General features: G+C 42.6%; 1 protein-coding gene across 4 annotated transcripts in view; it reads left to right on the top strand.

The window, feature by feature from the left end:
• Positions 1-12,597, top strand: part of inpp4b (inositol polyphosphate-4-phosphatase type II B) — a 169,875-nt gene that overhangs the window by 65,363 nt on the left and 91,915 nt on the right. For 3 of the 4 annotated variants that reach the window (XM_084931611.1, XM_084931612.1, XM_084931614.1), the window contains one exon: positions 7,000-7,079. In XM_084931611.1, the coding sequence (XP_084787737.1) occupies positions 7,000-7,079 (80 nt within the window). Of the gene's footprint in view, positions 1-2,818; positions 3,284-6,999; positions 7,080-12,597 lie in introns of those variants that run through there. The other variant, XM_084931613.1, reaches the window with a different exon arrangement.

Raw genomic sequence — 12,597 nt, 5'->3', positions numbered from 1 at the left:
TGGACTCGTGAATCTCAACCCAGCAGCAGTGGTAACGTTTGCACGTCCTCTCCCGTTAATGCGGCAGGTAAATAATCAACTAACAGTGCATATTATGTTAGCGCGATCTGCCTTATTACAAAACCTGCCATTACTGTGCATTTAGGTGACCGTGATGAGACAGACAGGCAGAGTCTGGCTCAGATGCTGGCAGTTCTCGCTGCAGTTTACCGGTAGCGTCTCCTTTCAGGCCAGGATAGACGAATGTCACCGAGCAGTGACTAAGTTTGTGTTCAAAGGCTTGAACCCATTTGCCACAGCAGATGATTTTCGGTAAGTGAATGTGTTTAATTGTAGGCAGGGACATTACTGAATATTCTTGTGTAATTGCTACTGAATAATTTATGTTATACTTTGTTATTGCTACAGAAGAATATTTATTTTATTATTTTACATTTACATTTTTTTTTTCCTGGGGACCCTGTGACACCCCATTGAAGAGCCATAGGCTGTGGATCTCTTAAGATCTCACTGTTGGGTTTGTAAGGCCATGTTACTCCTAAATTTCTATCTTGTTCAAAGAGAAGATATAAAACAAAGTTCTAAGCTAATCGACCTTAGTGTTCTCCTTTTTTAAAAAGAATCGATAAGAGAATCGATAAAGAATCGAATCGTTAAACAGAATCGAAAATGGAATCGGAATCGTGAAAATCTTATCAATAGGCCTACCCATCCCTAAGAGGCGGTGATTAATTTTCATATCAATAAATCTGTGGGTAATAAAGAAGGTAAAATTGTAGAGTCATTCACAAGCTATTTTAGGGGATGGAGGGATTCTTCTCAAATTAAAATGAACTTCTAAATACGTCACCTTAATCAGTGCCACAAGCTTTAATTCAAAGCAGTACATGGGCGGCGTTGGTGCAGGATAGTTGTCTGTCTGTGTAGAAGTATTGCAATAAAGAAAGAGATGGGAGGGGTAAAAAAAAAAAAGTGTGTGTGAGGGGGCAGATCAAAACAGATCAAAAGAAGAGGAATGAGGTCAAGGTAGACACTTTGAAAGAATAGGTCGGGGAAGAATGCAAGGACAATGTCGACTGTAGACAGCTAAGAATGAGAACACGGGCTCACCCGGGGAAAACACAACCCAGTGCTTTTGTCTGTGCTCATCCGGCTTTGGGGTGACTGGTTGCTTGAGATCCCTCGTTGCCGTCTGTTCGAAGACTTCAGCTGCCAGTGGCACTTGCTCTATCGTCTTTGCCCAGGCTAACACATTGACTGCCTCCAGAATTATGCAAGGTCACTTGCACTGGAAGTGACACTGGTTGGGGGGTAAAAGTGATTAAAATTAGCGTAAATAAAGGAGCACTTTTTTTTAGGCTTTTCGTTTTTCATTTCACTGCCAAGAGCTTCAAATATTTTAACTGCAGTACTGTAGGTAGCTTGCGAGTCAAATCCCCGCTACTCTCAGCGTGCTTTCCAGGAACTCACAGTTATGATCCGTAATATGTCAAACATTTCAAGCTTCAAAGTACGGCATTAAACACGCTCCGTTGCCGTTTGCTTGAGACATATTTTGAACAAGCTTTGGATATAGGATTCTCCATGCATGCAGTTACCCCCCAAAACCGCCTCTGGTTCGCTGAGATTCAAACTAATTCCTATTCTGTGCTGAAATTTAAAATGGGAATACACTGAAGAAAGGCCACAAAAGACATCAGTAATCACTGACAAAAAAAATAGCAACCAGCTAGAAATGCGCAAATGGAGTTGGCAGCAGCTCTTGTGTGCATAAATTCTTTTGCAGACTCAGAGTAAGCAGTTTGTTAGCAGTCTGGGAAGGATCTCAGATAATCTTTTGGCAGGTATGAGTCCATGCATCAGTCTCTGGTTTCCACTTGCCATCACAGGTCATCAATCCTCATGGCTTTAAAGGCAGAGAGACTTTTTAAAATCCAGTGTTTCTGCCCAGCATTTCCTTATTTCACACCCGGCCAGTTAAAGGGTTAATTCATAATCGCCATGGCCTCCGGTGTTCGCTGCATTTGCACCAAGCGATGTGTACTAAAAAATAACAGGTGTTTTGGTGGGTGGGTGAGTGTGTGCATGAAGTGTTTCAGTATGCGTGTGTGTCTTATTGTGTTGGCTTGTCTACCTGCCGTGGGTGATAAGGGCCAGCTTGGAGGATCGCCTTTTGTTCCAGAATTACTCATCCCTGTGTCAGCGTGGGAAATTTAAACCCCGCTTAATCTCCGGTTCAAGCTCAGATGCTGGTTAGAGCCTGAGCTCGGTGTCGCGTGTTGTTGTTCACCATTGTCTCTGAGCTTCTAAATGCATTGATGTTTCTATCAATGCATTCCCCCCCCTTTCTCTCTCAGCGGCAGCTGCACGTGTCGGTAAATATTTGAGTAAAAAATTTAGAGAGAGTCTCGACGATCCTCTCGTGTGATCCTCGAGCACGCCAGGGTTCGTTTTGAAGTGTTTATCTGTATGTAAACACACACCTACACGCGTACCTTCCACCGTGTGGTCGGAATTCGTGTTAATTCAAGCAGCCATAACAAGTGTCTCTTTTCCTGTTGGCCATCTGAGTCACAGGCTGCAACCGAAGTGTGACACACAAGTCTGTGTCTGTGCGCTCCCTCTTCCTCCCTCTCTCTCACTAGATATTTCCCCCTATATTACTCTATATCTCTCTCCCCTTTTCTGTGCTGCTATCTTGGTTTTCTACCCATTAATTGTCAGTCTTCCTTCCTTTCTGCCTCTTCCTCTTCTCTGTTCCACCCTCCTCCCCCTTCTTCCCCCTCTCTGTTTGTATGTGTCGACTCTCTGCCTCCCTCCCCTCCTGTCACTCCCTCCTCCACCTCTCTTTCTCTCTCTCTCTCTCGCTGGTCTCGCTTACCAAGCAGGGCACAGCAGCAACAGCAGTAGCGGCAGTAGCTCACTCTAGCCAGTTCTGAGACACAGCGGCGGCTGCAGTGTGCATGTCAATATGCGTGTGCGTGTGTGTGTGTCACGGTTTACATGTTTGTGTCAGCCAGTGTGCCTGCTGCTCTTTAAAGAGTGAATACAACGCATCCATGGAGTTACTCTAACGAAGGGACTGGAGGGAGATATGTAAGAGGACCATCCTGGAGCTCATTAAGAGGAAGAAGGAAGACATAACATCACTTTTTTTCCCTCCCCCGTTTTCTCTCTCCTTTATTTCAGCCTCTGTTTTTCTGTCAGACTCTCCTCACTTCTATAGCTCTCCTCTCACTGTCTAACTTGGTGTGCTGCTGCTAGGATTCTGTCAAACACAACTGTAAGTGGACTTCATCGTGTGCGTGCGTGTGTTTATGTGCTGCATGTATTTGCTGTGTACCCTCACACTCCTTGTCAATTTTAACTTGCTGTAGCTGTAATTCGCGTCTGAGTGCACATATTTGCATGCCACGATAAAGTGCGTGTCGTGACACCTCTAATGACTTAATTAGGCCGATTTGCAGAGCCCACTTTGTAGTGAGGGAGCAGCGCGTTCATGTAAACATTACTGACCTCCGTGGTGCAGATCTGTTCATAATCACAAATGTTAATAATACTCCTGATGCGTAGTATTGTGCCAAACTGTCACTGCTGCCATTTATCTAAAATGTCACTTGTTGGTGTGGCATGTGAATGAATGCCCTCTCCTCCAGGTATTCTCTGCAGCTGGTGAGTGTGTGCGTGAGGGAGAGACAGACAGGGGGAGAAGGAATGATTGAGAGAGTCTTACTGGGTGTGTGTGTGTGTGTGTGTGTGTGTGTGTGTGTGTGTGTGTGTGTGTGTGTGTGTGTCACCCTGTCACCCAGGGCATAAAGAAAAATCAATAGATCTACAGCTTGAGTTGGGCCGTTTACCTCTGTCAAGAGATGAGCAGACACTGTGGCCTTCAAGGGTCCGCAGACAAGTGCTCGGGATGCTGTGCAGACCCGCAGTCCGTCAGCTCTGCGGGCTCCTTTCATTTTTCGTACATGATTGATCTTGTGTGCTTTTGAGAGCTCTATTTTGTTACTTAAACCTGACTCTTTCCTTTCTTTTTTTTTTTTCAAAAACTGGCGACAGAGACCATACGTCAAAAGTTTTTCTTTTACCTCCCCAACTGGCGCCACTATTAGAGCTAGCCGAGGGAATGAGTAAGAGCAGGTGAAAAGACTGATAGAAAGAAGACAGAGCCAGAGCATGTAGGATGGGAACAGAGGTAGACCGTCATAATCAATCCTCCATGATCCTGGAAGAGCATCATTTGTCTTCTTTTCTCACTCTACTCCTCTTGCCCTCATCTTTCTCTCATTTTCGGTGGTATAGCTACTTTGATTTTGAGTAAGAACACCAGTCTCCAGAGCTTCATTACTTTTAAAGCCTTCATCGTGAGAGGCCATAAAAAGATTCTAAGGAATGGATTTACCAGACATTTTGTACCGACTTGCGAGTAATGGCTATGGGGGAATATAATATTCCTCCACGGTGTGTAATGGCCTTCTGTGCCTTGTGCTCTGGGTTATCAGGGCAAACTGGGATTGGCTAAAATACGTCAGTGCTGAAGAATATGACATTGTGCATGTTAAGCTGCGCCTGCTGGGGATCCTAGCTCTGTTTAATTCATAAGAACACACCACTATGCTGCATAAACCTGTAACTGAATGCGATGCTCGCGTTTGTGTGTCCAGTAGATTGGGGTTGTTTTTAAGCATTGCACTGACCTTGTGTTTTGGTATGTTCCCCTTTCTCTTCTGTGTTTGCATTCATTTGTTTTCCATCTTGCGACTGGATAGGGCAGAAGAATGTGTCTGGGGCAGTGTGTTGCCTTAAGAATATTTTGTATGGGGTAGCAGGAAAATGCCGGGGAGGAAATGATTGAGAGAAAAGGTCACTAGACAGGATGCCCTTTTTTTAAAAAAAAAATCTGATATGGGAAACCGCAGAGGCCCAAAAGGGGAGGGAGAGAAAAAGCAGTGCAATGTTAGGAAAAATGATTAGAAGTGAAAGTGTAGCTAAAAGACCAAAGAAGTGCTATAAATTGTGTTAACTCAAACATTAAGCTTTGCTTCTCATATATCAGCTGCAACTCCAGTCATGACTTAAATGTCCCATTTCCACAGGCTGACAGAGCATTGTTTGTGACCTTTTCTTTGTAGGTGGAGTGTAAAACTGTGTGGTGTTTTACTCTCCACCTCTGCTTTCAATCACAAACAGTAGCGTCCAGCTGGGGCCTTTCTAAGTGGAGTTTGGATGTTCTCCTTATGCCTGGATGAGTTGTCTGTGGGCACTCCAGCTTCCTTCCACAGTCCAAAGACGTGCATGTTTGGCCTAATTGGTGATTCTAAATTGGTTATAGGTGTAAAATGGAGTGTGACTGTGATAGCCCTGTAGACCGTAGATCTATATACAACCTCTCACCCGAGGGCATCTAAAAACAGGACTGATGGACGGATAGATCATAAACTATATAAAAGATGGATGTATCCACCATGATGTCACTCAATGGTTTATGACGCTAATAGATAGTAGTGTTTGTCAATAGTAGGCTTTGTTAGTAAGTTGTATTCATAGACAGTATGGACACATTGCACAGAAATACAGTCTAATTGTTGCTAAGTAACGTACTATACAGCTAAAATAGCGAAATTTCACTCACCAAACTCAGGGATAAACTTAATTATTGCTATTTATTAGACAGTACTCTTCCCCCACCAATCTGGTGGCCACTCCTCCCTGAGCCTGGTTCTGCCAGATTTCTTCCTGTTAAAAGGGAGATTTTCTTTTCCACTGTTGCCAAACCACTTGCTCATAGGGAGTCATATGAGTTCTTTTTGTGTATTATTTTTGGGTCTTTACTTTACAATATAATGTGCCTTGAAGCTGTTGTTATGATTTGGTAAACAAATTGGTAACTTTTAAAAATAAAATTCACCCCCACATGAAAGTTGTTATGAAAGGGGACGTTACCATGCTGTGAGGATGTTCATTTTAAATTTAAGCACTTTAAGAAGTGACAGGAAGCTTCAAGTGGCCATTGGAGGAACTGCTGTTTTTGACACTTTTACTCTCCGCCGTCTATCGACTACAGATAGTTTCTGGTATAGCAGTTATTATTATATTTCAGGTTTGCTTCCAGAAGAAAATTCACTGGGTGTGCATCAGAAGTCACTGAACCTATTCTAAACCATATCTGCAGTGGTATATACTGACGTTTCAAAACTCGTCATTAAGGGTACAAATGAGATCTTGATGGGGTGAGAGTTTTTCGTCTTCATTTTTCTGCAGACGACGTTGTATACTTTAAACTTTTTTTGCATTCATTTAAAAAAGTTTTGGAAGAGCCATCAGTAGCGTATAAATGTAGGATTTATAAACAGCAAAATTCTGGGAGAAAAAAAGGGCTGAAAGCATCTTGATTGTATGCGGATACTTTAATTAAAGTGTCTCCCTCATTAAGATGAAATGCTGGGAATCACCTTTGTACCTGTTGTTAATTACCTACATGTTAGAGGTTTCTGCAGCAGCAGGAGCAGCAGCCTGTGTCCTTGGCACAGTCGCAGCCCTCCCCCCTTCCTGTTTATACAAGTTTTCATGTTGAAGGTGTCACATGCAGGTGCAGGACTGTAGGTGTGAGTAGACGTGCACGTATCTGGCCATTCCTGTTAAGGAAGGAGGGAACGCGCGCGTAGCCTAGAAATGTGGATCGTCTCTCTTCGTTACTGATGGGCTCGTCCCCTACCTCTCTCTCCATGACCCAGTTCTCGTGTGCTGACACCCCATGTTCATACTGTGCCTGCAGCAAACACATGTTGTCAGAGCAGAGAAAGGAAAGAAAGCGGATTAAAGGGAGACAAAAAAGGAACTTGTTTTCAGAAGTTTCAGAATTGTACTTGGCAAATGGCTTGTGCTTGTTGCTATCACCTCTATGGTGCGACGAGTTCGGTTGTTTTTTTTAATTGTTTAACTCTTTACCTGATAATTCATTTACGGGCTTCTTTCTTCTTTGTCCTGTATTTACAGAGCAGCTTCCTGGGTAGTGCCACATTTTCAGTTGGAGATCTTCTGAGGGCAAAAGATGAACGACTGACCTTGAGCCTCAGGTAAGGGCATGTTTCCGTCCCGCCCGCTGCTGGACCGTATCCCTCAAACCTAAACTCAGACTTGAGTGTCTATGCATCTTCTCCAACACGGGATTGAAACTTAGCTGGCAAAGGAAATCCATCCACAAGAGCAATTTTTAGGAGAGCTCTGAAAGTTGCCAGGGCTTTTTTTTTTCAGGGACGATTTGTTAGCAAGTGAGAATAAAGTAGTGCTCTGATCATCTTTGTTTTTTTGTGGAAAATTGAAGTGGAAATAACAGATTTTTTTTTTCCTAAGAGGCTTTTAAATGAAAAAATGACAAGAAATTCCCGTGTGAGGCCTGTAAGAATAAATATATAGCATCTTTCCCCCACACCAATAACATTTCTAGGACATTTTGATATAATCTGGAACCACCGTAGAGCAAAATCTTAAGTATTCATACCGCATGCTAGCAGTGAAAGGAATGTTTGAACATTAGATTCTGAAAGTCAGTGGACGTTGTAGGGCACACACTTACTTAAAGACGGGGTTGTGAGGATATAATCAGTAATTTCGCCACAATGAAGATCGCTTGTTTGCCTTTTAGGGGGGCACATTGTCTCATCGCAAGCAACAGATAAGCTTTGGTCCTGAGCATTATTAATGCTGTTCCCTTCTTACAAAGTGCTTGACATGACTATTAAGAGCTAGCGTGGAGATATGTAAATAAATAGCTGGCACAGTTTGAAAGCCATAAAATTGCATTTTACTGTTAGGTTTGATGATTTCACCCAAGGGGAACCTAAATATTCTGTTTGGGAGAAAATTACAAAGGAGCATTTGAAATGAACATCTGCTGATTGTTTCAGCACAGAGCGAGGATAGCGTTAGCTCGATGTGCAAACTGAATGCAGTCTTTGTGTCGGTTTCACAGGAAACTGAGCTCGAGTAATGTGGAATCTCTGATGCCACTCAGATCAGGTGGACACCAGTTGCACACCTACATATTGCAGTTGTGCACTTGATTCATTTTTTTTTACTTTTACAAATTAAAAACAGGAGGATTTGTAATAATTTTTTGCTTCTTCTGTTCCATCTGCTGCAATAACACGCAACCCAACCTGCTCATATTTACCAACATGGCCCTGAGTTTGAAGCGCTAACATGTCCAAAGGTTTAGCTGACGTTTAAAGAAAAAGTTGCACGTGAAGACACATAAACAGACCCATCGCTAATGCTGAATGTCGTAAGGCTTTTCTAAACCATCAGGGCAGTGAAATTTTTTTCTCGCTAATAACTACTCGGAGACGATCGGTGATAATAATCTCCTGCTGACATTGCTTTATCTGTCCAGCTACCACTTCTGCAAAGGAAAGTGACTTATAAGGTGTTACTCAGTAAAGTGTTACTCAGCGACACTGCACATTTTAACCCTATCATAGCGAAGTGAATCCTTTTTGATACATGAGTTTTTGTCAGTTATTGTTATACATTATCATTAAAAAGTAATGCAAACAAAAGGAAATTGCACACTAATTAAATGTCAGATGTAGCAAATATGACAGCTGGCAATTATTTTGTAGTTCAGTCTTTACATTGTTAACATAAATTTCATCATTTGGTATACTGCCTTGTAGCAGCTAAATTTTAAATGCCTGCTTTTATGTGGCTCTTTTTGAAACATGGACTAGGATTAAGCATCTAATTTCCACAGTAAGCTGTGACCGACCCACCGCACCTTTGGAGCCTCAAGTCCAAAGCACGTCCACAGAAATCCAGCTTGAAACAAAGATTCTGCTCTGAACACGCGTCTTGATTATAACAACCACGATGAGGCTGTTTCTAACTGAACCAGTACTAGTGGGTGTGCGGACAGACGTAATCGTTATTTCGGTGCCCACAAAGACGGTCCTTTGATAGGTAAAGTAATCACAGATGGTGGTTTTGAGTGTGCAAACCATATTGCAAAAGATACGTGGAGAAGGGTGAAGGTCAGGAGCGTTACCATGGAAACCGGAGACAAGTTCCCAAGTAGTGAAACCCAGTAGGTCAGTGGGCAGATATATTTGTATCTTCCTAAAATGCTCACACACGTGTATTTGTTCTTGCTTTGTTCTACGTCCTTGAGTCCATGGATCACGATCACAAAACCGTCACATTCCGCTTTTGTTCTGAAGGTCCGCTAAACACCCACAGTGCCTTATGGCTTTTCTTCCTCTTATGCGACCAGTGCGTTTGATTTAATAGTCAGGACGTTCTGCCTCCACCTGTTAACTGTTAAGATGAATCCGTCTCCTGTTTGTATTGTCAGGCTGAATTTCCTTTTTCCGTCACGCTCACAGTTGTGTTTGAAAGTACACCCCTTCGGCAATCTTCTCTTTTTATTTCCTTCTTCTTTTTTCGAATTTCTTTTGTTATGCTTTTCATTTCCTGTAGGTGATCCCAGGTCACAGGGTATAATTGTATCTTGCACGATTGACTATATGAGCTGCAGAGAAGAGAGATTACGGGCCCCCTTTCTCTGTCTGTGGGCATTTGTGTTTGTGCATGCACACATTTTTGCACAGGTTGTAGAGTATTGTTGAGTATTGTCATTTCACTGCTCTGTAGTCGTACCACATTGTTGGGTTTCTTCTTTTTTTTCTGTTTGGCATAGTGGGTTTTATTTCTGAGGATAACATGAAGTCCCCCCCCCATGAGACGTTCAACACCACCACAATGCATTTAAAAAAAAAAAAATCCAAAATCAACAATCGCCTGCCTATTCAAGGCCTGCTGTTACTGTGCTATCTTTATCACTGCTGCTACACCTTTATCCACCTGCACAAGCTGAATTCAGCATGTTCAGCTATATTCTCTGAGGCGGCGTTGCCCGAGACTCTGAAAAGGGGTCAGAAAACTGAGTTCTGCACACAAATCATATTGATTTTTTTTTAAACTTTCATCTTTGCTTTTCCTTTTTTTTCTTTTGAGTTAAGGGTTAATTTGACTTTTTCAGGGTTTTGGTAATTTCTTCTTAGGTGAAACTTCAGAAAACTTTCGCTGAAAGACGTAAATACACTAACCAGCATGCTTTCAAGCCAAATAACTCAGCAAGAAAAAGCACACAGCACACTGTACTGCAATACAGTGTTCTGCTTGACAAGAACAATCCAAGTATTCATTCTATTTTTAAGTAGCTTAAAGTACCATTGAGAGAAACTTGTGGCGCACTAAACAATGTCTGTTACCACATTAAAAATGTTTCCTACAGAAACGCACACATGGAGTCATTATGTCCCAAAGAGCTCTTGCTGGTGTGGCGTTGGAGCCCAGAGGTGTTACACTGACACCCTGCGATGCATGTGTAAGCCATCCAGACACACCAAGGAGAGTGCCTTTTATTTGATATGCTGTTTGCATGTTGGTTCATGCAGCGAGAAAACATTTCAGAGATGAGGAGCTTTTCGTGAGTATGCATGATTCATCCTGGGCTGTTTGACCTGGTGAAGAGTCTGTGATTCACAGAGCGGGGCACGAAGTCTGCGACACTGATGTGAGGCAGGAACGCGATTCATTCTGCCCATTACAGGAAACAGATGCTTCATTTAAACGGCGTCCTAATGCCCACTCAGTCGCTTGTTGCAGAAAGTCAGTTAATTTGAGCTGCTTCGCTCGGAGGAGGGAAAAAGGGAGCGCTTTATCTCGACGAGGCAAGGATTGATTCCCTTCAGTGAGTCTCAAAACCAACATGACTTTGACCAACTTCGCTTCATAAGCTCTGGGTTTATATTGGTGCTGAGCATAATGTATGTGGAGCTGAAATTGTTTTTTTTTTTTTGCCCGAGTTCACTCTGTTACAAGGCTGTCCACCTCAGAGCTCGCTCCTCATTCCCACGAATTCTTTGCGTTCCGGCTCTTCCCTCAGGTCTCACGCTCGCTTTCATGTGCGGCTGGTTAGGATGTTTGTCACGGATTGTTTTTGTTTTTCCGTAAGGTGCAACCGGTTTGATGTAGGTCACTTTTTCCTTCTTTTTTTTTTTTCTTTATTTATGAAACTTCCTGTCAGCTTCGTGTCGAATGAGCGGGCTTGTTGGATACGAGGACTCGGCCCGTGTGAAGATCTTTCTCTTTTTGTTGACACCAGAAGCCGCTGAAGTGATGATGAGAAAAATCTTCCCTTCCTGCAGCCTCTGAAAATGACCAAAAAAGAACACATACAGAGGCCCATCAGACACTCAGCGGCGTACAGACAGACGCACGCTCGCACATGTCTTTAAAGAAAACACAGTTGGGCAAACAACACCAGAAAAGGTAGTTAGAGTTTGAAGTTTGCACCTTTTATTAATCAAAGTTTCTGTTTAAAGGGAATTATTGATGACATAGGTTGCTCGGCACATAAATTCAGCTCTAGTTTGCCTGGTGGTAATTTTTGTAACCCACCTGCAACATCTATCTGAAAAGATTTCTTTTTAAAACAACCTCGTGTTAAATATCTTCTCTCAAGGTTTCCATCTCTTTGGTATTCTTAGAAGAAGATGGAAATAGAGGTAATCAAGGCTGGAGTTTGGAAGCTGAAAACAAGGGTCATGAGATATCTGTATGCCGTCGTGTGCACATGGCTGCCTGGCCACACGCGTGTATTTGTCTTTCAATCTATATTGCATCAAAGCAGCATGGCTTGCGTTTTCCTGCCTGAGGTTATACCTCTGAAAACTCACATAACTCCTCACAGCCCGCGCCGCTTGCTGTGAAACACGAACGGCATTATATCCAGTGTTTTAAGATGCATTTGTCGAATTCTTGGCATGCTTGTTCATTTTCCATAATGTATGTTCGCTGCGCAATGCGGGATGCAGTAATGTTTTTGCCACTTAGAGGCGGCAGAACAAGCTGTAAACACAATATTGACAAATTACCACCGTGTGCAGTTAGGCAATGTGTTAGTTATTAGTTTTAGCAGCTTATTTGCACATTCAGGCACTGCAGAGAAATTTTTAGCACATTTTAATATGCGCCCTCGGTTTCCGTCTGGCTCACGAACATCCAGTGTTACGTCACGTGTCATTTATACTCAGTTGTTGCTCGGTTTTGGGTTACAACCAAAAGAAATATTGTTTTCTTGAACTGACTGCCAGATTCCTTTATGACCTTTATCCACACAGAATGTGGAGCCACTACAATAACTAATCACCATCATGTTTGAGTTCTTAATTACCTGCTGATTGCAAACAGAGATGCATTGATTGCATACCTCTGATATTTATCAGAACAGCTCACCATGTAAAATTACTACATGGTGAGCTGTTTACCGGCGGTTTATCCGTGAAATGTCATTGGGCGTTTAGCCTTGTTAGTTCAGACTCAGTGGACACATTCGTCGGCTTGTATTCTCGCTTTATCACGTCTCTGCAAGCTCTGTAGACATTTAATTTGAAAAAATAACTGGATAACAATTGCTAAGTAACTACTAGCTGTACTTGTTTGTCCCTTCAGTGTAAAGTTCATCTCAGACAGATTGTATATAGCCTGGTTTCAGCAGGGATGAACAATGAAGCCACTGTACTAGAGGAGCTG

This window comes from Perissodus microlepis, chromosome 6 (genome assembly GCF_051167445.1).
Source record: "Perissodus microlepis isolate ML-2025 ecotype Zambia chromosome 6, ASM5116744v1, whole genome shotgun sequence".
NCBI classification, from domain to species: domain Eukaryota; kingdom Metazoa; phylum Chordata; class Actinopteri; order Cichliformes; family Cichlidae; genus Perissodus; species Perissodus microlepis.
This window is presented reverse-complemented; position numbering and strand designations above follow the sequence as displayed.